The sequence below is a fragment of the Chrysemys picta genome, chromosome 12 (assembly GCF_011386835.1).
Source record: "Chrysemys picta bellii isolate R12L10 chromosome 12, ASM1138683v2, whole genome shotgun sequence".
Taxonomy (NCBI): Eukaryota; Metazoa; Chordata; order Testudines; family Emydidae; genus Chrysemys; species Chrysemys picta.
The window spans coordinates 4,395,142-4,422,375 of NC_088802.1; the positions used below are offsets into that span (position 1 = coordinate 4,395,142).

General features: G+C 49.5%; 1 protein-coding gene across 7 annotated transcripts in view; it reads right to left on the bottom strand.

Moving 5' to 3' along the window:
• The window catches only part of LOC101935718 (C-type lectin domain family 2 member D-like), a 68,218-nt gene that overhangs the window by 28,687 nt on the left and 12,297 nt on the right, over window positions 1-27,234 (bottom strand). For 2 of the 7 annotated variants that reach the window (XM_065564124.1, XM_065564122.1), the window contains exons 2-9: window positions 21,483-21,609; window positions 16,688-16,758; window positions 12,939-13,013; window positions 11,920-11,985; window positions 10,452-10,544; window positions 7,547-7,731; window positions 5,934-6,043; window positions 2,576-3,861 (exon numbers count right to left, since the gene is read on the bottom strand). In XM_065564124.1, the coding sequence (XP_065420196.1) occupies window positions 3,642-3,861; window positions 5,934-6,043; window positions 7,547-7,731; window positions 10,452-10,544; window positions 11,920-11,985; window positions 12,939-13,013; window positions 16,688-16,757 (819 nt within the window). In that variant the 5' untranslated portion in view covers window position 16,758; window positions 21,483-21,609 and the 3' untranslated portion in view covers window positions 2,576-3,641. The other 5 variants (XM_065564125.1, XM_065564127.1, XM_065564126.1 and 2 more) reach the window with 5 other exon arrangements.

The following is a 27,234-nucleotide window of genomic DNA, read 5'->3' on the forward strand; positions in this document are numbered from 1 at the left end:
AGGTGACAGCTAGTGGTGTTCTGTTATTTTCTTTGTTGGGCCTGTCTTGTAGGAGGTGACTTCTGGGTACTCGTCTGGCTCTGTCAATCTGTTTTTTCACTTCAGCAGGTGGGTATTGTAGTTTTAAGAATGCTTGATAGAGATCTTGTAGGTGCTTGTCTCTATCCGAGGGATTGGAGCAAATGCGGTTATATCTTAGAGCTTGGCTGTAGACAATGGATCGTGTGGTGTGTCCTGGATGGAAGCTGGAGGCATGTAGGTAAGTGTAGCGGTCAGTAGGTTTCCGGTATAGGGTAGTATTTATGTGACCATCGCTTATTAGCACAGTAGTGTCCAGGAAATGGACCGCTTGTGTGGATTGATCTAGGCTGAGGTTGATGGTGGGATGGAAATTATTGAAATCATGGTGAAATTCCTCAAGGGCTTCTTTTCCATGGGTCCAGATGATGAAGATGTCATCAATGTAGCGCAAGTAGAGTAGGGGCGTTAGGGGACGAGAGCTAAGGAAGCGTTGTTCTAAGTCAGCCATAAAAATGTTGGCATATTGTGGGGCCATGCGGGTACCCATAGCAGTGCCGCTGACTTGAAGGTATATATTGTCCCCAAATGTGAAATAGTTGTGGGTGAGGACAAAATCACAAAGTTCAGCCACCAGGTTAGCTGTGACATTATCAGGGATACTGTTCCTGATAGCTTGTAGTCCATCTTTGTGTGGAATATTGGTGTAGAGAGCTTCTACGTCCATAGTGGCCAGGATGGTGTTTTCTGGAAGATCACCGATGGATTGTAGTTTCCTCAGGAAGTCAGTGGTGTCTCGAAGATAGCTGGGAGTGCTGGTAGCGTAGGGTCTGAGGAGAGAGTCTACATAACCAGACAAGCCTGATGTTAGGGTGCCAATGCCTGAGATTTGAAAGAGATTTGGATGTGTCGACACCTCCCCTTTGGAGATACAGGGCCTGATCCCCAGTTACCACATTCCTCAGCTTGGGTTGGGATTTAAGTAGTTTTAACCCCCCTTTTTGCTTCCCCTATTCTGGGTCTGTGCAGAGCTCTGCCTGCCCCCTGGTGTAGATCGGAGCCGCTTCAAGGCTGTTCTAATCTACAGTCTGTTCTCTATTGGCCTTAGGTAGCATAGAATAGGCAGAGCACAGTGCATTCCGACCACACCCTCAATCCAGCCCCTACACCAAGGGGCTGGAAGCAGGGTACGTGCAGGGCCTTTATGCCAGTGCCACACCGGCCATGGTAGCATAAAGGTGAGTGTAGCTGAGAATCAGGCCCAGGGGAGTGCAGAATGTAGGTTAGAAACAGGCGCTGCGTCGGCAGATCTCTGCACCGACGTAGCAGCACACCGAACTCAGGAGCATGGGGCTTTGGTCTGAAACAGCCAGTGTCACATGAGCTTCAAGGAATGTTGCAAAATATGTAATTTATAAGTGTGTGTGTGTTACTGGAAGGGGAGGCAGGTTTGGATTTGTAATTTGCCTGATTTATTGCAGGCAGGGCCTATATTAAATTGTACTGCCGCACTTAGGGCGTATTATTTGTGATGCATTTTCAAGTTATTGAAGGGGGGACTGGAGTGTTAGGAATAGGCGCCCCTCTTCTAGCAATGTTCAGGAGGGGGTTTCTAAGGAAATTGGGAGAGAAAATCAAAGGGAACTGGGCCCACAAAACTCTTCAAATCTCTCCCCCCCCCACGAAATAAGCATCTAGGCTGGAATTTTCCAAGGACTTTAAGGTAGTATGGTGCCAAAATCCCAACAAAAGTCATCCCATCCCTAGAGATTGGAGTTGGGAGGGAAACTGGAAATTCCCTCCCATGGAAAAGTCCACATTTCCGGGAGAGAGAGAGAGAGAGAGAGAGAGAGAGGGTGTGTTTCAAATAGGAATTAATGGTCAGATATGCGATACTTTCCATGGGAGGGATTGTTTTTAAAAAAATCAATATTGGAAGAATTTTGCAAAACCGTCCAGTCCCACCTCTCCAGCTCCCTGGCACCCCACTGGGGGCAAACTTCCAAACAGTTTGGAAGCCCTGGGAGACCCAGCTCCCCAATGCTGAGACCTGGGAGTCTGACAACTCAGGCTCCTGAGAAGGCCACCAGGTGGGCGGCTGAGGAGCCAGGCGGGTAGGCCACCAGGTAAGTTTCCATCCAAACTTTTGTCAAAATAGACACGTCCCTGCAGAACGTCTTGATTTTTGATGAATCACCATTTTCCCGACAAGAGAAATGGCGTGTCGAAAAATTTCTGCCCGGATCCATTAGTGACTCTGTAACACACTGGTCAGTGCGGGTCACAGGTCGCTGCCTGCGCCTGCTCCACAGAGGATCAACGTCCATTACACCCATCGCTACAAAGCCTGGCCCTGCAGCTCCAGCCCAGGGCAGCTCATGCGTCTTGTTCTGTACATTCCCTGGCTCAACTCCTGGGGTGTCAGCCATGACAGCGGCTGTCACACCTCCACTGGGACACCCAGCGGCAATAAACACACTCCTCTGAATGCAAGGACTGCTGCAAGACAGGCACATCTCTAGGAGTCAGGTGAGGGGCCACAAACTACCAAGTAGCATCTGACAAAACAGCACATTTATTGGGTGAGTGTGAGGAAGATTAAGGAAAACCTTAGATCCTGCAAATCCCACAAGAGAGAGTTTTCCCCCCATGCTACTTAAAAAACAACAAAAGTTGGTTAATATATTATATATAAATATAAACAGAATTCAGCCACAAGTGAGACAGACACGTACATACACGTTATTACAGACCAAATGCATCACTCAGCGCATTTGCCCAGAAGCTGGGGCCAATTTCTACACACTCAGTGACTCCAGTAGCAACAGGCCATTGACGTTCCTGCTACAGCGACAGGGTTTAATTTCCAGTTATTAATGGAGGTAGAAGCAGCGTAACTGACACTGTCCATCCTGTTACTTTTCTCTCTGTGTGGTCCCCCCCCAATCCTTCCTCGGCGTTTGGTTCAGACCCAGGAGGGGAGCCCCACTGTGAACCATCCCACACTTAATTTACCTGTAAACAGCCAGAGACAGAAACAGCCTTTGCTAAGTGTAAGGGTCTGTATCCCACACTCAGGGTCTCTGTCCCCCTGTAGTAGCTGCTGTTCACAAGTCTGGTTCTTTAGCTCAAAGAATAGCTGCCTCTCCCTGCATGTTAGTGTCAGGCCAGTCTCCATCGCGGAGGCCAGCCCAGCGTGGTCCATCCCTCCTGCTGCCATTCGGGCATCGCACCCAACCCTCACTCTTTGCCTCGCGGGTGCTGAGCCCACGGCCCCTTTTCGGGTTAGGCCCGGCCGGGTTACATGGGTTGCCTGGCCATCAGACACTCACTAACACCACCCCCAGGCCTGGCTTCAGGGGTGGGTCCGATATTCCTAATCCAGGTGAGGTGCGTGTGCTTATTTGTTGGGCTTTCATGAGCATCTTGCGCGGGATCGTTTTAGTCTGGAACCTCCCCCCAGACCTGTTCGTCTAGGGTGACCCTCCCAGGAGCACTGGGCTCCAGACGACATAGCCCTGGGGTTCACCGGAACACGCAAGCCCCTCCACCACGACAAGGTAACGATCCTGGGAGGGAGTCTATATGTTCTGGACACCCGGGTGCAGAGACGGGCAGAGCTATCAGCCAATCACCGCTTGGTGATGGTAAATGGGAGCGGGAGATCTACCGACGGATTGGGGGGGCGGCGGCAGTGATGAGGCAGCTGTGCAGATCCGTGGTGGGGAAGTGGGAGCTGAGTCTGGCCACCTGCATATGAAATGTCTCTCTGAGTAGCACCTGGAGCTGCTGACTCCCTGTTCATCCAGGTAGGCGCACTGCCCTTCCCCTCTGACCTGAAACCTGCAATGAGAAGCAGTGTGGGGTTATCACATGCAGCCAATTCCCATTCCTCCTCACGTACGGAGAAGCAATGTGGTTCAATGGTTCAGATGCAGGGGAATTGGGTTCTCAACCAGGCTTTGCTACTAATCAACCCTGAGCTAATCACTTCTAGCTGTAAATGTCACAGTGAACGCTGAGCACCTAAAAATCCGGCTCACAGAGAACAGGAAACAGAGGTTGTGAAGTTTCTTGCAGGTCTTACCAATGTGTGAGGGGACATAGGCCTGGAAGGGAGTTCCTGGGTCACTGAGTCCAGCCCTCTGCTATGGCAGGAAACCCCGGCATATCTTCCTGTTCGTAGACTTCTCAGGCTAGTTAGGTGGTTCCCCCACTGCTCCTACGGCTGCATCAGAACCTGCCTCCTCTGATGGGCAGAAACCTTCTGCTAATTTCCAGCCCCAAATTAATTCCTGGCCAATTTATCCCTGTGTGCTCTTGTGCCAACATTGTCCTGTAGCTTCAGTAGCTCTTCTCCCGCCCAAGTGTCTACCTCCAAGGTATTTACAGAGAGCAATGAGAGACCCTCTCATCTTGCTAGGCTCAACCAGCCAAGCTCTTTCAGTCTCCTCTGATAAGAGATTCTCCATTCCTGCGAGTATCCTGCTGCGCTTCGCTGCACCTGTTCCAGTCTGAGTCCGTCTTTCTTAATACAGGTGACCAGAACTGGACGCATTAGTGCAGCTAGACTGGAAATCAGGCAATACCTCAGGGTAAGCAAACCTCATAAGAACAGCCATGCTGGGTCAGACCAATGTCCATCTAGCCCAGTATCCTGTCTGCTGACAGTGGCCGGTGCCAGGTGCTTCAGAGGGAATGAACAGAACAGGGCAACCATCGCTCCCCTGATCCATCCCCTGTCGTACACACTCAGCTTCTGGCAAACAGAGCTAGGGACATCCAGAGCCCATTATCCTCTTCTCCTGGGTCTCCTAAGCCCTCCCTCACACTTCCCATCCGTTTCCTCTGCCTCCCCTTGTGCCCCAGGCAGTCAGAGCCCAGCTGTGCTTAGGAAGAACCTAACACTGCTACCGAGATGCTCCCCCACGGATCTGCCGCATCTTCTGCCGCATCCCCTAGCTGTAGCGATTCCCCTCATTGGGGTGTCATTGTGCACGAACGATGGGATGTGCTCGTGAATGATTCAGGGGGAACCATGTGTACAGAGGTGGGTGACAAATGGAATTTCCATCCTACAGGAAATTCTCATGTTTTGGGACAAAAAGTCAAAATATTTAGATTTCCCACAGGATAGAAATTCTCTTCCCCTCCAAAAAAAAAAAAAAAAAAAAAAAAAAAAAAAAAAAGATTTAGGTCAACGCAAATGAAACATTTTCATTAGATAGACCGTGGGGCTGATGGCAGGCATCTTGGGAATTGTAGTTCTTAGTTCTTCCACCCCTGTTCTCTCCTATAGGTCCTGAGTCCCAACTGGAGTACCTCTCCCATGATGCATTGCAGTGTTTCCGATCACCAAAATGCCACATAACACCCATGAGTGAGACACTGCAGTGCATCATGGGAGATGTTGTCTGATCAAAGACCAGGACCAAATGGGACCGGAAGGACCCAGAACTACAATTCCCATGATGTGCTGCAATGACCCCACAGGCAAACCAAAATGAAAATGTTTAATTTGGGGTTGACTGAAAATAAACATTTGAGTCAATTTCTGCAATGGAAAAATCTCATCCAGTGACCTTTACCTCCAGGAAATTTTGCTTTCAACACAATCAGATTTTCCATAAGGGAAAGCTTTGAATTGGAATTTTTCCAGCCAGTCCCACTTGTGTCATCCACATTACCCGAGTGGGGCTCTCTGTCCTCCTCTGGTGCCTACGCTATGGAAGAGTCTACAAGTCTCCTCCAGGTGCAACCTCCCCAGAACGAGCCCTGTCGCTCAGGCAGTAGAGGATCAGGCTTTTAAGATCCTGAGGTCTCACTTCCAATCCCCGTTCTCCACCCAGCCCAGGGTTTTGTTGCATTTCTCTGCGCCCTACTACTGAGAAAGCGAATGAGGAAAAGGGACGCACAGGTTGTTGAATATGGTACCGTTGGTCCACTTCCAGGGCTGGCCCTCGCCTTGTTCCCTCCGGAGGCCAATCCAGTGGTAAGGGATCCCTTTATAGCGCTGCATGAAATTCTGTGGATAAGAACACACACATTATATCCTTTGCTGTGTTACAGCTGCCGTCACGGGGATCAGGGCCCCACGCGCTAGGTGCTGCACACACAGAAAGCTGGTCCCTCGCCCAAAGAGCTGCCAGTCAAACTACACAGGACAGAGGGGTTCATCCAAAATGATTTTTTTCCACAGGAAAATTTATTTAAGAACCCAAATACCCCCCACCCCATTTCATAACGGGGGGTTTCCTCCCATGTTCTTACAGTTTCCCAACTTTGGGGAATCATAGAACATAGGGCTGGAAGGGACCTCGAGAGATCATCAAGTCCAGCCCCCTGTGCTCAGGCAGGACAAAATAAACCTAAACCATCCCTGACAGGGGTTTGTCCAACCTGGTCTTTAAAACCTCCAGTGATGGGGATTCCCCCCTTGGAAGCCTGTTCCAGAGCTTAACTAACGTGAGAGTTAGCAAGTTTTTCCTAATATCAAACCTACATCTCCCTTGCTGCAAATTAAGCCCATTACTTCTTGTCCTGCCTTCAGTGGACACGGAGAACAACTGATCAGTGTCCTCTTCATAAAAGCCCTGAACATAGTCGAAGACTGTTATTGGGTCCCCGCTCAGCCTTCTTTTCTCAAGACTAAACACGCCCAGTTTTTTAAACTTTTGCTCATAGGTCAGGTTCTCTCAACCTTTGATCATTTTAGTTGCTCTCCTCTGGACTCTCTCCAAATTGTCCACGTCTTTCCTAAAGTGAGGCACCAAGAACTGGACACAGTACGAGACCTCACCAGTGCCAAGTAGAGCGGGACGATCTCCTCCCGTGTCTTACGTACAACACTCCTGTTCATACATCCTAGGATGAGATTCGCCTTTTTCTCAGCAGCATCACATTGTCGACTCAGTCATATTTGTGATCCACTGGAACCACCAGCTCCTTTTCAGCAGTACGACCACCTCGCCTGTTACTCCCCATTGTGTAGTTGTGCATTTGATTTTTCCTTCCTAGGTGAAGTACTTTGCACTTGTCTTTATTGATGGTTTATAAATAAATTAAATAAATAAGCAAATAAATAAATAAAACGTGAGGCATGTACTGTTGGTTGGAAAATGTTCTGTTCTCTTTCAAAGTAACATTTGCACCATTTTCCTGCTGGAAAAAAAATTGGGATATAGGTTTTTTTTTTTTTTTTTTTTTTAAAGGCAGGTTTCACACACCTCTTTCCCACGCTTTTTACCATTCCTCCCTTTTTTTAAAGGAAAAAACAAATCCTAATATTTGGAAAAACGAGATTTTGGAGTTAAAAAAAAACCCCAAAATGAAACCACATTTGAAGTTAAAAATAAAATGAAAATTTTGGGGGAAAAAAATCAATTTTTTTCTATTAAAAATGTCAAATCCTGACCCGGAATTTCCATAACCAGTTCCTTGAATCTAGGAGCTGCTTTAGACCTTCAGGGGGCACCAGGCTCTGGCATGTCCCTAGCTGTGGTTATGAAGGTTCGTGTCTCTTCCTTACCAGCTCCGGCAGGGAATCAATGGAAGCCAGGGAGGTGTTGAGGGAAGAGCAGTGGCTCTGGCTGGCGCTCCAGTTCCCTTCAGTCTCTGAGAAGTAGTAGCAGTTCCCTTGGTATCCCACCCAGCCGCCCGGGCACGCAGCAGTGACGTGGGACGGGCAGCTTGGGCAGGGGGGCGTCTTCTTGGCTGAAAATAAGCAAGTAGCACAGTGGTGAGAGATGGACCTATCCCGGGTGTCTGTCTCTGCGTGGGAATCCCGGCCAGAGAGGGCACTAAGACCCACACGTCTCGGGCCTGGGTTGTCGTTTTACAGAGATCCCAAGGCCAGAAGGACCATTGTGATCATCTAGTCTGACCTCCTCCATCACACGGGTCTTAGAACTGCCCCAAAACAATCCCTGGAGCAGAGCTTTTACATCATCATCCCATCGTGATTTACAAACTGTCAGTGATGGAGAGTCCACCGCGCCCCTTGGTAACTCGTTCCGAGGGTGACTAACGCTCACTGTTAACAGCTGATGCCTTATTCCCAGTCTGAGTTTGTCCAGCTTCAACTTCCGGCCATTGGATCGTGTTAATCTGAAGAGCCCAATGTTAAATATTTGTGCCCCATGTAGGTATTTGTAGACTAGGATCAAGTCACCCTTTAACCTTCTCTTGTAAACAGATGGAGCTCTTTGAGTCTATCACTATAAAGCAGGTTTTAATCCTTCTCGTGGCTCAACTCTGACCCCTCTCCAATTTATCAACATCCTTCCTGAATTGTGGGCACCAGAACTGGACATGGGATTCCAGCAGCGGTCGCACCAGGGCCAAATCTAGAGATAAAATAACCCGTCTTCTTCTACTCGAGATTCCCCTGGTTATACGTCCCATGGTCGCATTAGCGCCTTTGGCCACAGCATCCCACTGGGAGCTTGTGTTCATCGTGTCCACCCCCATGACCCCGAAACCTTTGTCAGAGTCCCTGCTCCCCAGACAGAGCCCCCCTCCTGGATGTACGGCCGCCATTTGCATGGGGTGGCTGGGGAGCACAGGGTGGAGCTAAGATGGCGTAATGATCCACTGTACCCGTGCATCCGAATGGGCCCGTCCACCATTTTAACTTCCGTTACTGTCATATGTGGTGGCCCATTCTGCCAGGGACGGGCAGCCCATTCAAATACGCCTCCTTGGGGCAAGGGGTGAAAAATGGGAGGGGTGGGTGCATTTCATGGATTCCCCCTTGACATACCATCCTCAGTACACACAAGTGTCGGTTGCCACACCAGGGCTACAACTGGGGCCCTCCAGAGCGAAGAGCGAGACCCCTAATATCGGAGCTGAGAGCCCCTAGGTGGGGCTAGAACAACTCACGTTCTCTGTGGCTGGGCCCAAAGCCAGCCTGTCACACACACTCGCCAAGGCGTTCCACTCAGGAGAGCGAAGCAGCCACTAAGATTGAGGGTGAAGGAGCCTAACGAGGGATGCAGGAAATGTTTTTACCCAACATCCTGAAAAAACGTTCAAGGTTTTACAGAATTTCCCCTTCCTGAGTTGGGGAGAAAAGTCAAACGTTTTCATGAACTGAAAACCAGAAACAATTTCAGTTCGGGTCAATGGAAACTTTTACCAGCCATGTGATTTCCCAATACACAGACACATTAACTATGGGCAGAAATGCTGGCACGTGCTCTGTAGCAAAACAGCACGTGTGGATGTCTGGCACATGTTGAAGAGATGCTGGCTTTGCGCTTCCTCTATTTCGGGGACATTCAGGGCCCTGACCTTCCCCGGGTGTGACTTAGAGCAGCCTCAGGGTTGCTCTAACTTACCCTCTGCTTCTCAGGCTGCCTGGGAAGCACAGAACAGCTGTAATGCAGCATGCTCTGGCCACAACCCCAACCCATCCCCTACACTCTGGGTGCAGAGCCCATACACCAGCTTCACACCAGCTGGGGAGGCCCCTGAATTGGGGGGATTCTCAGAGGGCTCTTTGCATCCACTTGAGTCCCCAGAGTGATGTGAAGTGGTCTAAGGATCCAGCCCAGAGTCTCCCACTCTCCATGCAGCCCAACCCGACCCCTACAGCGCGTTGCTCCCCGTAGCCATTCACATCCCTTGTGAACGTCTGTCTGCCCAGTGAGGCCAAGCAGCCAGCCCCTCACTCCAGCACTGCCAGCTGTCACCGCACACTCCCTACAGCATGTGTCTTCTCTAAGGAATTCCGGGAACTCTTCAGTTCCTGGGGGCAGGGCGCACACACTCCAACACACCCCTTTCTGCTGCGCCAGCGACGCCCAGCCAGGAATGGGAAGAATCTGTTCAGTGTGACAGATTCTCTGCGTCACGTGAGTTTTACAGAGGAGCTTTGGCACAGAAAAGAAATTCAGAAATGCTCCCAAAGCCACGAGAGACTGGCCGGGATCAGGGAACGGAATCCTCTGTCTGACTCCCAGTTGCATTTACACACAGTACTGCGGATGAGGGAGGAAGAACAATGATAAATGGATTGGAAACAATTTTCGAGACGCATTGTGAGCCATGGCCACATGGTGGCACCCAAACCTATGACAGTTTAAGGTGAGACTGGGCGTTGGATGACACAGGGAGGGGGATGCAGGGAGACCCACCCACTGCATCCCTACACCGCTACCCAGACCTGGGCTCTAGTGGGGCTGCTTCCCAGGGGGCAGGGAATGGGGTTAGGCCCTTCCTCTTTGGGGGAAAGGGTCTGGAGAGAGATTTCCCCTCTGAAAAGGGGAATGTGCTTCAACGGAGGAGTCAGACCAGGGCACAGACGGGGTGAGAAGAGGCCGTGGGAAACGCAAGTGGGCACCGTGACCTTGGGGCTAGGACAAGCAGTCAATGAAGAACCAGTGACAAGGAATGAGAATCAGCTGGGTTAGTAATGACCCTTCACTCACCTGCCAATGCAATTATGGTGATGATCAACGCTGTGATGACGACAGTAACGGTAACTGGGATCCATTTATCTTTAACGCATTTTAGGCTGAAATCTGCAAAATAAAAAAATAAAAAAAATAGATGAAAGGAGACGAAGGCGTTTCAATAGCAAATGCTGCCGGAGCATGAAAATGGTCGTGTTTTGCTAGGTGCTTCCATGAGTGAATAAATCTAGTTGATGATGATCAAGGACATGGAACAGCTTCCATACGAGGAGAGATTACAAAGATCAGTGCCGTTCTGTTAGAAAAGAGACGACTAAGGGGGGATAGGCTGGAGGTCTATAAAACCATGAACGGTTTGGAACAAGTGAACAGAGAAGTGTTATTTACCCTTCCCACAACACAAACACCAGGTGTCACCTGATGAAATTAACAGGAAGCAGGTTTAATACAAACAAGAGAAGATACTTTTTCATACAGCGCATAGTCCACCTGCCATTGGATGTGGTGATGGCCAAAAATAACTAGGTTCCAAAATAGAATGAGCTAAGTTCCTGGAGGACAGGTCCATCAATGGCCATTAGCCAAGATGGTCAGGGACACAACCCCATGCTCCTCTGACTGCCAGAAGCCAGGAGGGCAAGGCAGGGGTGCATCGCTCAGTCATTCCCCTGTCCCCTCCCCCGAAGCTCTGATAGTGGCCACTGGGTGATTGGGAGAGACATTTTCACGGTTGCCCAGAGTTATTGGGGTTAATTTGGGGGCTACTCATCAGCAGGAGAAATTGAATGCCTGATTTCTGGATTTAAAGGCACAAGCCATTACCACTTGAGCTAAAGGGACAGCACCTTAAGGGATTGTCTCTCCTTGTGTGTCTGTGCAGCGCCCGGCACAACGGGGCCCTGATCTCAGCTGGGGCAGGGACTGTCTCTCGCTGTGTGTCTGGGCAGCGCCCGGCACAACGGGGCCCTGATCTCAGCTGGGGCAGGGACTGTCTCTCGCTGTGTGTCTGTGCAGCGCCCGGCACAACGGGGCCCTGATCTCAGCTGGGGCAGGGACTGTCTCTCGCTGTGTGTCTGGGCAGCGCCCGGCACAACGGGGCCCTGATCTCAGCTGGGGCAGGGACTGTCTCTCCCTGTGTGTCTGTGCAGCGCCCGGCACAACGGGGCCCTGATCTCAGCTGGGGCAGGGACTGTCTCTCCCTGTGTGTCTGTGCAGCGCCCGGCACAACGGGGCCCTGATCTCAGCTGGGGCAGGGACTGTCTCTCCCTGTGTGTCTGTGCAGCGCCCGGCACAACGGGGCCCTGATCTCAGCTGGGGCAGGGACTGTCTCTCCCTGTGTGTCTGTGCAGCGCCCGGCACAACGGGGCCCTGATCTCAGCTGGGGCAGGGACTGACACTGTGGGTCTGTGCAGCATGCAATGGGGCTCAGCTGCTGTTTCTAGATGTTACCATATTGTACCTAATAAATAATATAATTATTTACCCACATCTCTTCTCCTTTCTTCCACTTGTCCGTGACCCAGCAGCATTGAGTCATTAACCCCTCTACCTACCAGAAAGCAAAAGAAACTGTTGTTTAAGGTCAGATCATACAGTCCCCTCCACGCAGGGCCCAGTGCTGTGTCCGAAGCCCAGGCCTTTTGAATGTGTCCATCACTGCTTCCCCTCCCCCTGTGCATCCCAAAGTAACTGGCAGTCCCCAAATCTTGCTATCCCCATCTCACACAGCCCACCCTTGGCCTGGCTGAGGGGCTCCAAACAGATTAGGGAGCATGGCAATGCATTTGAGAAATTGTGTGCCATGTCCCCCTCTAGTGGCTGGTAAGAGGATAATCTCTGCCAACATTTTTGTTAGTATTATAACAACTCTGGCTCTTCCTGTTCTCCATAGAAATCTCCAATTCCTCTCGGAATTTTGCTAAGCTCTTGGCCTTAACATCATCAGCTGATGTCACTTAGCAGTGAGTTCCACCATCTAATTACCCAGTGTGTGAAAAATTGTTTCCTTTGATCAGTTTGAAGTTCCCACCTTTCCATTCCATTGACTGTCCCCTTTGTGCTTGTGCTAGACACAGATCTACCTTCTCTATCCCATCCATTATCCTGTCCCTTGTACCCGTCTCCTCTCCAAGGTAACAATCTCCGTCTTTTCAAGCTCTCTTCACAGGAGAGTTTTCCCAGGCCCTTGATCCTTCTCGTCACCTCTCTCTGAACCCCTCTAGTTCTACAATATCCTTTCCAAGATGGGGCGCACACAGTATTCCAGATTTTCAGCCTTTCACTCCACCAGTTCTCCTGTTGGCCATAGAGTCCTTCAGGGTAGAAAAGACCCAAATTGCTCACGTAAAAAACAAGCATGAACCAAAGAGCAACAAAAACTCCTTTTATCCTGTCTTTATCCCTCATAAAAAAAAGGACGCAACCCATCCACCGTATTTTTGTCCCTCTGCCAATCACACCGCAGGCTCCCTTTTAATGAAGGCCAAAGTATTTAGTATTTACTGGTATCGCTTGTCACTTCGTCGCTCTCTTCTGCCATTTTCTGGACAATCAGCAGTGAGACTGCTGTGTCTCCACCTACCAGGAAGGAACAGAGACGGTCACTCAGGGTGGGTTATTTTAATTATGCACTTCTCCTTTAAAGCCGTCAGAACGTACCATGGGCCAAATGCAACAGACAATGCCTGGTCCAACCTCTCAGTGTGTCCATCAAAGTGTTTTCAGTGCATCTGTCACCATGTGAGACCCACGGTTGTGGCTTCCCCCGGCCTTAATATCCTCAAATACCCAACAGTCCCCACCCCTCCTTCACAGACTCGTAGATTTTAAGGTCTGAAATAGGGCTGTTGCTTAATTGCAGTTAACTCACGTGATTAACTCAAAAAAATTGATTATGATTAAAAAACGTAATTGCGATTAATTGCACTGTTAAACAATAGAATACCAATTGAAATTTATTAAATATTTGGCTATTTTTCTACATTTTCAAATAGATTGATTTCTATAACAGAATACAAGGTGCATAGTGCTCGCATTATTATTTTTTATAAATAATTGCACTGTAAAAGTGATAAACAAAATAAATGGTATTTTTCAATTCACCTCATACAACTACTGTAGTGCAATCTCTTTATAGTGAAAGTGTAACTTACATATGTAGATTTTTGTTACATAACTGCACTCTAAAACAAAACAATATAAAACTTTAGAGCTTACAAGTCCACTCAGTCCTACTTCTTTTTCAGCCAATCGCTAAGACAAACAAGTTTGTTTACATTTACGGAAGATAATGCTGCCTGCTTCTTATTTACAATGTCACCGGAAAGTGAGAACAGGTGTTCACATGGCACTTTTGTAGACAGCCTTGCAAGGTATTTACATGCCAGATATGCTAAACATTCGTATGCCCCTTTATGCTTCAGCCACCATTCCAGAGGACATGCTTCCATGCTGATGATGCTCGTTAAAAAAAATAATGTGTTAATTAAATTTGTGACTGAACTCCTTGGGGGAGAATTGTATGTCTCCTGTTCTGTTTTACCAACATTCTGCCGTATATTTCATGTTATAGCAGTCTCTGAAGATGACCCAGCACATTAGTTTTAAGAACACTTTCACAGCAGATTTGACAAAATGCAAAAAACGTAACAATGCGAGATTTCTAAAGAGAGCTACAGCATCGACCCAAGGTTTAAGAATCTGAGGTGCCGTCCAAAATCTGAGAGGGATGAGGTGTGGAGCTTTCACAAGTCTTAAAGAGCAACACTCAGATGCGGAAACTACAGAACCCGAACTATCAAAAAAGAAAATCAAATGTCTGTGGGTGGCATCTGACTCAGATGATGAAAATGAACATGCGTCAGTCCGCTCTGCTTTGGATCATTATCAAGCAAAATCCATCATCCGGGTGGTTGAAGCATGAAGGGACATATGAATCTTCAGCGCATCTGGCACGTAAATGTCTTGTGACGCCAGCTACAACTGTGCCATGCGAACGCCTGTTCTCACTTTCAGGTGACGTAAAGAAGAAGTGGGCAGCATGTTTTCAAATTACCAGGGCCTGATGAAATGCATCCTAGAATACTCAAGGAGCTGACCGAGGAGATATCTGAGCCATTAGCAATTATCTTTGAAAAGTCATGGAAGATGGGAGACATTCCAGAAGACTGGAAAAAGGCAAATATAGTGCCCATCTATAAAAAGGGAAATAAGGACAACCTGGGGAATTACAGATCAGTCATCTTAACTTCTGTACCCGGAAAGATAATGGAGCAAATAATTAAGCAATCAATTTGCAAACATCTAGAAGAAAATGAGGTGATAAATAACAGTCAAAATGGATTTGTCAAGAACAAATCGTGTCAAACCAACCCGATAGCTTTCTTTGACGGGGTAACAAGCCTTGTGGATGGGGGGTGGGGGGGGGAAGAAGTGGTAGATGTAGTATATCTAGACTTTATTAAGGCTTTTGATATGGTTTTGCACGTCCTTCTCATAAACAAACTAGGGAAATACAACTTAGATGGAGCTACTATAAGGTGGGTTCATAACTGGTTGGAAAATCGTTCCCAGAGAGGAGTTATCAGTTGTTCAGTCATGCTGGAAGGAATCCCGCAGGGATCAGTTCTGGGTCCGGTTCTGTTCAATATCTTCATCAATGATGTAGTAGATAATGGCACAGAGATCACACTTATAAAGTTTGCGGACAATACCAAGCTGGGAGGGGTTGCAAGTGTTTTGGATGACACGATGAAAATTCAAAATGATCTGGACAAACTGGAGAAATGGTCTGAAGTAAATAGGAGGAAATTCAGTAAGGACAAATGCAAAGTATCCACTTGGGAAAGAACAATCAGTTGCACACATACAGAATGGGAAATGACTGCCTAGGAAGGAGTACTGTGGAAAGGGATCTGGGGGTCATAGTGGATCACAAGATAAATAGGAGTCAACAGTATAACGCTATTGCAAAAAAAAAAACCAACATCATTCTGGGATGTATTAACAGGAGTGTTGTAAGCAAGACACGAGAAGTCATTCTTCCGCTCTACTCTGCGCTGATTAGGCCTCAGCTGGAGTATTGTGTCCAGTTCTGGGTGCCACATTTCAGGAAAGATGTGGACAAATTGGAGAAAGTCCAGAGAAGAGCAACAAAAATGATTAAAGGTCTAGAAAACATGACCTATGAGGGAAGATTGAAAGAACTGGGTTTGTTTAATCTGGAGAAGAGAAGACAGAGGGGACATGATAATGGTTTTCAAGTACATAAAAGGTTGTTACAATGAGAAGGGAGAAAAATGGTTCTTCTTAACCTCTGAGGATAGGACAAGAAGCAATGGGCTTAAACTGCAGCAAGGCAGGTTTAGGTTGGACATCAGGGAGAACTTCCTAACTGTCAGGGTGGTGAAGCACTGGAATAAATTGCCTAGGGAGATTGTGGAATCTCCATCATTGGGGATTTTTAAGAGCAGGTTGGACAAACACCTATCAGGGATGATCTAGATAATACTTAGTCCTGCTTTGAGTGCAGGGGACTGGACTAGACGACCTCTTGCGGTCCCTTCCAGTTCTATGATTATCTCCTGCAAACTGCAACCAAACTTGTTTGTCTGAGCAATTGGCTGAACAAGAAGTAGGACTGAGTGAACTTGTAGGCTCTAAAGTTTTACATTGTTTTAGTTCTGAATGCAGTTATTTTTTGTACATAATTCTACATTTGCAAGTTCAACTTTCATGATAAAGAGATTGCACTACCGTACTTGTATGAGGTGAATTGAAAAATACTATTTCTTTTGTTTTTTTACAGTGCAAATATTTGTAATCAAAGATAAAGTGAGCACTGTACACTTTGTATTCTGTGTTGCAATTGAAATCAATACATTTGAAAATGTAGAAAACATTCAAAAATATTTAAATAAATGGTATTCTATTACTGTTTAACAGCGTGATTAATCGCGATTAGTTTTTTTAATCACTTGACAGCCCTAGCCCAAAGACATTAAGTAGTGGAGAATCCAGCGCTTCCCTAGGGAATTTGGTCCCAGAGTTAATCACTCACCGTTAGAAAACCTGTGCATTATGTCTCATTTGAATTTGTCTGGTTTCAGTTTGCAGCCATTGGTCCTTGTCCTGCCTTTCTCTGTTAGCTTAAAGGGCCATTTAGCACTTGGTATTTCCTCCCAGGGCAGGTCCAAGACCTCTCAATCTTCTGTTTAAGAAACTAAACAGACGGAGCTCGTTAAATCTCTCACCATGAGGCCTTTTCTCCAGCCGGCAATCATTTTCGTGGATCTTCTCCGCCCCTCTCTGATTTTTCAACATCCTTTTTAAAACAGACACAAGAAGTAGAAATACTAGTCCAGTATCAGTCTCACCAGTGCCGTACACAGAGGTTAAATCACCCGCCTTCCCCTGCTCACAGCTCCCGTTTACACATTCACGGATTGCGTTTGTGATTTTTGCCACGGCATCGCACTGGGAGCTCATGTTGAGTTGCTTGTTCATTATCACTCCTGCTCCCCCAGGCTGAGATAATAACCTGCCTTTTCAATACATTCAGTGTCATGCATTGCAAAGGGAGACTCTTGTACCCCTCTATTGGTCCATTCGCATAACGGATAACAGCCTACTTCTGCTGCCACCTCAAGTTCTATGTTGTGGCGCTAACTGTCCCCACTTCCCCACTTCAAACCCAGCTCATAGACAATGAGGAAAGTCTTTATGTTAACAAACAGTTTAGTGGGGTTCAGGACACATCCCAGTGATCAGAGAGATCTCCTGGCTGATAAAGGGGCCCTTAATGTACTGGGGTGCACAGGGTTCCCCACACAAGGGTTTAGTAAGTAAGAGCAATGAGCCAGCGCTGCTGAATTTTCAGTCCCCGTCCCCCGTGTAGCACATTCTCCTGCTCCAGCTACTGGTCTCTGGGCCACCAAATTCCCAACCTTCACTTACACCAACCACATGGCTACTTTTAAGGCATTAAAGAATGTGATCTCCTCTGGCACCAGGACTTTACCTCAGGGGACACGGGGCATTTCCTTTCCACCTCGGCTTCAGTGGTGCGGGCTGCTGGGCAGGGTGAGCGAGACTTTGCACAGACACCTGGGAATGCAGATTGCTCGTCTGTCTCCCTCATTCCAGCCCTTAGTGCTGCAAGTTCTATCTCATCACCGTAGCTTCTGAGAATCTCCCATGTACTTGGTGCCAACGCACCTACAGTTAATATTATTAGCTACTTCTCTTGCAGAAGTGGCACGGGGCACCAACCAAGACTGGAGCTCCATTGTGCCGGGTGCTGCCCAGACACAGGGAGAGACAGTCCCTGCCCCAGCTGAGATCAGGGCCCCGTTGTGCCGGGCGCTGCACAGACACACAGCGAGAGACAGTCCCTGCCCCAGCTGAGATCAGGGCCCCGTTGTGCCAGGCGCTGCACAGACACACAGGGAGAGACAGTCCCTGCCCCAGCTGAGATCAGGGCCCTGTTGTGCCAGGCGCTGCACAGACACACAGTGACAGTCACTACCCTAGCGAGATCAGGGCCCAGTTATGCAGACACAGTCCCTTACCCAAAGAGCTCACAATCTAACCAAAGGGTGGGAGGGGAAACAGTGCAGAGAGGGGACTTGCTCAGAGTCACACCACAGTTTAGTGGCAGAACCAGGATTAGAACCCAGGTCTTCTGTCACCCACTCTGGTGCTCCAGGCACTAAACTACAGCATGGCCGTGGTTTTTGTTCTGATTAGCATGGGCCTGGCTGGAGTCCTTGGCATAACTAACCTCTTGGCATAACTGACCTCTGCAAAATACGTTTTAGCTCACACCAAGTGAGCATATCCTGAGCGGAGAGGCTGGTACAAAAACACGCAGATCCCTCAAGAGAACACGTCAGCACATTCCCGAGAGATGGTGCAGGAACACACTGACCCCTCTTACGACAAGGAGGGGATGACAGAATAACAGATAAGGATGTTTTGGTGGAACTAGAAGGTACAAGGCCAAGGGCGGTAACTAAACGTCTGAAGCGTCACATGTAACTTGTTTGTATCAATGCCAAAAGAGGAGATGCCAGAGGAGGGGTGACTTTACACTGATCTAGGGACAGGACCCTGGTGCGCTGACTGAGCCGGTACCATTGTCCCGGGTATACATGTGTTAGTGTCCTTGTGGCTCCTACGGGACACTAGCACCGCGGTTTGTCAACAATGAACCTGGCCGAGCGCCTTCACCACTGAACCGAGCCCAGGGCCTTACGAATCACACACTGACCGAACACGCTGCGCTGTGAGCGGGAACAACGCTGCAGCATCAGCCGTGCCCGCAGCGCGGACGACAGTCAGTCATTGAAAAGGGCCAAATTTGCAGAAACAGCCGAGTATCAGGGACGCTGAAAATCAGGTTCTTTCCCCAGGTCAAAGGCCAGCAGGGCCTGTTAAAATCATCTCGTCTACCACAGGCCAGAGACCCTCCCCCGCAGCACGTCCGGCATCCAGAACAGTTACGTGTTAAACAGAGCGTGTTTCAGGAAGATAGCTAATCTCGGTTTACTGGTTTTGCCTGCCATGGGAACCACCTCGGCCTTGGCGAGCTGTCCCAATGATTGATTCACCTGTGAACAGGTACTGTTTCTGCAGCCTGACTTTCCCAGCCTCAGCTTCCTTCTTTTGGTTCTGCTTTTGTCTGCTCCACGCCAGGGACTTCCCTGAGGCCGCCCAGCCTGGCCTCTCCAGCCGCGGTGCTTATTTAGCCCGGCTTTCTCTGCAGGCAGCAAACAGGAAAAGGCCTGTGGTCCCCAGAGCAGCGTTACCCAGGTGACAGCAGTTGCTAGGCTCCCATCTGAGGCCTGGGCTACCTGAAGAAGTGATTCCAGAGTAAGACAGGGAGAGACATTAAAGGGCCAGAGCTATTCTGGAGTGACTCCCAGGGCGGGCGCTCTCATTCTGAAATCAGATCACCTCGTTCTGGTTCAGCTTCATTCACTTCTGGAACAAGGGGAGCTATTCCGGAACAGCGGGAGCTATTCCGGAACAGCTCGGCCCACGGGAGCTATTCCAGTCCATTTCCCCATGTAGACAAGCCCTGCGGAAGGTGTTTGATTGTGAGAGTCAGACGTGAGCTTGGGGAAGGCTAAACCACCCCTCCAGGACGAGGAGCGATGACAGTGTGGTGGATTCTCTCCCCACCCCCCTTGAGCCCCTTATGCTGCTGGACTTGCTCAGAAGCCCTGTGCCCCCCTCCTACACAGCCCCCAGCATAGAGGCCTGCTGGGGGTGCAGCTAGGGCTAGGAGTGAGCATGACTCTGCAAGGCTGCTGCAAATTAGAGTAACCCTGGGGCTGCTCTAACTTGCACTAACATCCCCGGAGCAGCCCTGAAAAAAAGGAGAGCCTCTGGTGGCTTTAGGCCTTGGACCCCCACTGCCTGGGCTCTGATCCCTGTGCTGACACCCCCCACATCTACCGTTGTCCCTTCTTCCTGTCAGAACTCCAGGGGTTAAAGGAAAGGGGAGCTAAAAGCAGAGGCAAGGCCCATCCTCCTCTCCCTGGCTTGGGTTGAGCAGCCTCCTTCGCAGCTCCCCCTCCATTCTGGCTGGTGCAGACAGGATGCCTCCTTCCTGTTTCTATCTACTTCAGCACCCATGGACTCCTATGGGACAGGATGGTCTAGTAGCCAGGGTACCACGCTGGGACTCAGGAGAGCTCAATTCTGTTCACAGCTTTGCCACTGCTTCGCTGGGTGACCTTGGGCAAGTCCCCCGCCCTGTGCGAGACCTTTAATTGAACTTGAGTCTCTCACGTCGATGGGCCTTGGAGGCTTTTAGCTTTGGAGCCATTGTTACTTGATGCGCATTTACTGAGCCAGGGTGGAACGGCAGCCAGAGCCGGGGCTGACCCCATTTTCAATCAACAAATATTTCGGATTGACAAGGCTTAAAAGCAAATATCCGAGGAGGCAAATTGCCCCTGAGCTCCTCAAAGAACCAGTTCATCAAACGTAGGATCTGAAAAATGTCGGGCGGGAAGGGACCTCACAGGTCATCAAGTCCAGCCCCCTGCGCTGAGCACGACCAAGTAAACCTAGACCATCCCTGACAGGTGTTTGTCCAACCTGGTCTTAAACACCCACAGTGACGGGGATTCCACAACCTCCCCTGGAAGCCTGTTCCAGAGCTTCACTCTCCTCTGAGTTATTTTTTTCCCCCTAATATCTCACCTGAATCTCCCTTGCTGCAGATTCAGCCCCTTACTTCTTGTCCTGCCATCAGTGGCCATGAAGAACAGTTGGTCACAGTCCTCTTGATAACAGCCCTTAACGTATTTGCAGGCTGTTATCAGGTCCCCCCTCAGCCTTCTCTTCTCAAGACTACACACATCCAATCCTTTCATCCTTTCCCCATAAGTCGGGTTTTCTAAACCTTTTATCACTTTTGTTGCTCTCCTCTGAACTCTCCCAAATTGGCCACATCTTTCTTAATGTCCAGAATTGGGCACAGTGCCCCAGATGAGGTCTCACCAGCACCGAACCGAGCTGGACAATGACCTCCTCTGTCTTCCACACGGCACTCATGTTCATGGACCCCAGAATGATGTTCAAGTCTTTTTTGAAACTGCATCACATTGTTGTCTCACATTCAAGTTTTTGATCCACTAGAACCCCCAGATCCCTTTCCCCACTACGACCACCTGGCCAGTTAGTCCCCGGTTTGTAGTTGTCCATTTATTTTTTTCCTTCTTATGTGTAGTACTTTGCACTTGTCCTTATTGAATTTCATCTTGCTGATTTCAGACCAATTCTCCAATTGATCAAGGTCATTTTGAATTCTAATCTTGTCCTCCAAAGTGCTTGTAACCCCTCCCAGCTTGGTATCAGCCTCCCATTTTATAAGCATTCGTTCCACTCCATTATCCAGGTAATTAATGAAAATAATGAATAGCACCTGACCTACAACTGACCCCTGCTAAACCCTACTAGATACATCCTCTCAGCTGGACAGCAAACCACTGATAACCACTCTGAGCACAGACTTTCCACCAGTTGTGCACCCACCTTATAGTAATTTAATCTAGACCACGTTCCTCAGTTTGCTTGTGAGAATGTCACGTGGGACTAGGTCAAAGGCTGTAATAAAATCAAGATACATCACGTCTCCTGCTTCTCCACTAGGTCAGTGACCCTGTTAAAAGAAGGAAATTAGGTTGGTTTAGTAGGATTTTTTTCTTGACAAATCCATGTTGACTCTTACTTATTACCCGGTTATCCTCTAGGCTAGGGGCTTACACACTGATTGTTTGTTTGTTTGTTCTAGTCCCTTTCCAGGGATCAAAGTTAGACTGACTGGTCTATAATTCCCTGGTTCCTCTCTTTCCCTTTTTAACAGTAGGTCCTATGTTTGCCCTTCTCCATCCCTATGGGACCTCACCCACCTTCCAGGAGTTCTTGAAGTTAATCGCTAACAGTTCCGAGATGATTTCACCTGCATCATCACTGCAAAGTGGGCGGGTTCCAGGCGCTCTGTAATAACCCAGGGTACATCTACACTGCAAAACACCCACGGCAGCGAGTCTCAGAGCCCAGGACTACAGACTCGGGCTTGTGCTATGGTCCTGGAGCGACGCGGGGCTGGGAACAGGGCAGGCATGCAGGGAGCCTGCCCTGGCCCCGGTGTGTGTGCGCCGCTGCCCCCCCCCCGGAGCCCGAACCCCTCCTGCCCCCGGCTCCCAACCCCCTGCCCTGAGCCCCCTGTCGCGCCCTTCACCCCAACTCCTTTCCCTGAGCCCCCTCCTACACCCCACACCCCTTCTGCACCCCTGCCCTGAGCCCCTTCCTGCACTCCGCACCCCGTCCCACACCCCACACTCCCTCATGCACCCCTGCCCCGGCCCTGCATACCATTTCCCCACCCCAATGTGGCCCTCGGCCAAAAAAGTTTGCCCACCCCTGGTGTAGACCCAGGTGTGCCCACTTGGATCATAGAAACCCCCCTGGGAGCTGCCACCCGATGTGCAAAGACTACCCCTGCTCCTGTTTTCCCTGCCAGCTCAGGACTCCAGCACCCTGTCTTGCTGAGCCAGACACTCCCGTCTGCTCCAACGCAGACCCAGGGTCTGAATCACTTGTACCAGAGCTGCAAGTTTACCTGAAAACAGCTCACAGAAGTGTGCTTGTCTTTAGCACTCAGATGCCCAACTCCCAATGGGGTCTAAACCCAAATAAATCCGTTTTACTCTGCATAAAGCTTATGCAGGGCAAACTCAAATTATTCACCCTCTGTAACACTGATAGAGAGATATGCACAGCTGTTTGCTCCCCCAGGTATTAATACATACTCTGAGTAAATTACTAAATAAAAAGTGATTGTATTAAATACAGACAGTAGGATTTAAGTGGTTCAAAGTAGTAACAGACAGAACAAAGTAAGTCGCCAAGCAAAATAAAATAAAATGCACAAATCTATGTCTAATCAAACTGAATACAGATAATCTCACCCTCAGAGATGCTTCAGTAAGTTTTTTCTCAGACTGGACACCTTCCAGGCCTGGGCACAATTCTTTCCCCTGGTACAGCTCTTGTTGCAGCTCAGGTGGTAGCTAGGAGATTCTTCATGATGGCTTCTCCCCTTCTCTGTTCTCTTCCCCCCCCTTTATATATCTTTTGCATAAGGCGGGAACTCTCTGTCTCTCTGGGTTTCCACCCCCCCTCACTGGAAAAGCACCAGGTTAAAGATGGATTGCAGTTCAGGTGACATGATCACATGTCACTGCAAGACTTCATTACTCACTTGCCAGCACACAGTATACAGGAAGACTCACAGGTAAACACAGCCATCTACAGACAATGGTCCTTGTTAATGGGAGTCATCAAGATTCCAAACCATCCTTAATGGCCCACACTTTGCATAATTACAATAGGCCCTCAGAGTTATGTTTTATATTTCTAGTTTCTGATACAAGAGTGGTACATTTCTACAAATCGGATGATCACACTCAGTAGATTATGAGCTTTGTAATGATACCTTACAAGAGACCTTTTGCATGAAGCATATCCCAGTTACTAGGTTTGCGCCACAGCTATTCACTTATGATCATGTTTTTATAAAGCCATATAGACTGCACAACGTCACACCAGGCTCAGAGATGAACATCTGTCATGTTTATTCTCTCTTACCCTCTGCCCAGGGAGTGAATTGCCAGTGCCCTGGAGTGTTTTGTATTGGCAGGGTTGTGTTGTTAACACACACACACTGCCCCGTATACTAAATAGCAACATTTGTTACTAGCCATAAAACTCTCCAGAGTGTGGCAGCTTTTCTTCTGTTTCTGGGCACTTGTCTTTGCCGCAGGGTGAGCTGGACGGGCCACTCGAGCGTTGCCCTGAGCCAGCTCCCGTGCACACCTACAAACCTCTAGCCCGAGTGAAGCGAAGCGGTGCTGTAACCACGAGCCAGCCGCCCCGCTGGGGCTGGGGGGACCCGTAGCTCGAGCACTGCTGATGCCAGAGCTAGTACTGCAGTGGGGACGTCGTTAGCGCAAGTCGTTGGGCACAAACGCTCTGCCCGTCTCTGTGCTGCCCGTGAAATCACCCGCGGGCTCGGCAGTGGTTCTGCAGCGTGGATCGCTGGGCTCAGTCGAGTGCCGCACCTCGAGCTGGCTGGGACCACAAACCCCTCTGGGCCTGGAGTGTTGTTACATTAGTAAGGGGGGGGGGCACTTTGTAGCATGTGCTGACTGGCCTCATTGCTCCCTGGATCTCCTCATATCCTGCCCTTCCCCCGCCCCACAGGCTGCCTGATGCCACCTTCCTCTACTTCCCCATTGCAGGACTTCCTGCAACCACCCCCAAATTTCCCCTGGCAGGGCTTCCCCTCGCCCTCCCTCAGTTCCTGTCACGCAGGCCCAAAGCAGAAGGCCACAGTTCCAGGCACAATGTTCATTGTGGTTACCAAGTAAGTACAGCCAGAGCTCTGCACACCAGCAGAGCTTTTCCCATCCCCCCTCCTCTTTCCTATCAGGCCTAATCAGACCTGTCGTGCCTGCCCCCGGCCCCACCCCTTACAATTTATGGCCATGTTCTGTTCTGGAGAATCATGAATCTGGGGGCTTCATCAGCACTTCTTGTACGGGGCAAGGAGTGAGGGCGTGTTTCAGCCAGGCAAGGTCATTGTTTCTTTGGCTTTTAGCCTTTCTTATGCTTCACACACACACACACACACACACACACACACCCCTCCCGCCCCCCCGACTGGTTGCTTGACCTTGGCTTGAGAGAGGAGTTGAGCAGTCTTCCAGTGTCCGCTCGTACCTCAAACTCCCACCATCCCCAGCCAGACTTTTACGCTCTTCCTTCTCTTGTCTCACCATGTGCTATAAACCCCACCTGGCCACAGGTAGATGCAACACACAGAGTCTTTGTTCACCCGTGTTAGTGAGGACGTAAACATATCAAAAGTCAAACAGGCAAACGAACCCCAAATTCTACCTCAGGCTAATAAACTGAATTACCATCACTAACCCCCCCGGCAGGGGTTCTCTGCGCCCCCAGCTCTGTGCCCTCAATAGATATTGCAGAGCTGTGGCACTGTTACTAGGCCAAGGACAAGCTGTGACGATCACCGGCTACCTAAGTCTTGCTCACTGCACTCCCCTCTCTCCCCCCGCCATCTGTTTCAGTCACCGGTTGCCACATCGTTGTTATGACTTGTTTGCCTGCCTCTCGACTGTTGCTATGATTTGAGCCTGTGGGTCGGGTGGGGCAGTACCATCTGTGCAGGCACCCACACAATGGCGCCCCTAGGCAGGGTTATAATGCAAACACTGGGGTCAGTTCCATGTAGAGAGGGTGGGGCCAGATCCCACTTGCTTCAGCTCCACTGAAATCACTGACCCTAGATCCCCAGCTGGTGAAATTAGCCATCACTCCACTGCAGCGGGGTCAGATCCCCAGCTGGTGTGAATCATCCGTAGCTCCCAGGAGTCCGTGAGGACAAACCCCCAGCTCTGATTGGTGATGTCTGTTTATAGATTTCAGAGTAGCAGCCCTGTTAATCTGTATCCGCAAAAAGAACAGGAGTTATGCATCCGAAGAAGTGGGCTGTAGCCCACGAAAGCTTATGCTCTAATAAATCTGTTGGTCTCTAAGGTGCCACAAGTACTCCTGTTCTTTCTGTTTATAGAGTACCCTGTTTCCCCGAAAATAAGACAGTGTCTTATATTAATTTTTGCTCCCAAAGATGCGCTAGGTCTTATTTTCAGGGGATGTCTTATTTTTCAGAAATGAAAAATGCCTTATTATCGGTGGATGCCTTATTATCGGGGAGGTCTTATTATCGGGGAGGTCTTATTATCGGGGAGGTCTTATTATCGGGGAGGTCTTATATTACAACGAGAGGCAAAACTGTAAGTAGGCCTTATTTTCGGAGGATGTCTTATTTTCGGGGAAACAGGGTAGTTACAGCCATGCCTGAATTGGCAGCAATGAATTCGCTTCCCCTTATGCGAACAGTTACAAGAAGTCAATATGGTTCCATTTGAGAACCTGGAATATCTCGAGTGGGTGGGTCCTACCCCCTTTCTGCCCCTGAGGGTTGCCCCATGAAGTCCCTGCACCCCTGGCAGGACAGGGACCGGGAGAGCAGCAGACACAGATTCCCAGCTGAGCCCTGTGACGGGGCAGAGCTGCCAGCTGAGCAGATCTGAAGGGAGCGACTCCAACAGCAGCAGCACCAACTGCTTCAGCGGGAGGGGCAGGACACCCCTGTACTGGACAGCGATGGAATAACCTGCCCCGGGGACAGATTCATCCCTCACCCCCATTGGTTAGAAGTTGGGGCTTGTACCTTGTCCTGGAGGGTTTAGAGCCCTTCCCACTCCAGGTTATTGTGTAATATTGATGGTTATAACTCAGGAGGGTCCCATTAAACAAACAGCCCCCTCCTCTCACAGCTCCTCTTGGGTATTAGCAGAGCCGTGGGGTAATGGGGGAGGGGGGGTAATGGCTACCTCAGCCAGCTGGGAATTGCCCCATAGTCCCATTGTGTGTCATAAAATGCTACAAGGGCAGGAATCCGGGAGACAGAAAATGCAGCCGTTTCCCCGGGAAGAGTCTCCTGTGCTCATACAGAGACTCGGATTCTCCCCTGCCCGGCCCCTTGTAACAGCTCGGCCACCTGCCTAGTGGGGTATAAAATGCCACCGGATTAGAATTCTCCTCTCACTGGTATCCGCTGGCCTCATCACCAACCCACTGGCAACAACACCTGCCCTGGGATGGTGCCAACGAATCACTAAGAGTCCGTCTACACTGCATTGTAAACCCAGTTCTGTGGGACCCGGGTTTGTGGACACTTGCGTCCGAGCTCACACGCGTGAGCATCCACACTGCACTGCAAACCTGGGCTTACAATTGCTGCCCTGGGTCTCCTGGCTGTGCTAATGGTCCATATCGCACTGCACAGACCTTCTCACGGGGCTGCAGCTTGCGCTGTGTCCACACTGAAAAACAACAGGGCTCGGACCGGAGTCACACCAGGACGCAGGCTCAGACCCACGTGCCAGCAGAGTCCTAGGACTTGGGCCCTGACTGCGCTCTGTCCGGAGTCAGACTGATCTGTGTGTGGACAAAAAGAGGTTTGGGCTCAAACCTGGGTCAGAGCTGGGCTCACTGTGCAGTGTAGACAAGTCGCTTTCTTCCACCCGTGGGCAAGAACCGGGCAGAGTAAGGAACGCAGCATTTCGCTTAGATTTTGGTCTCTGCCACTGCAGAGCTTCTGCCTAGAGCTGCCCCCCACCCCTCCTGCGTCGCT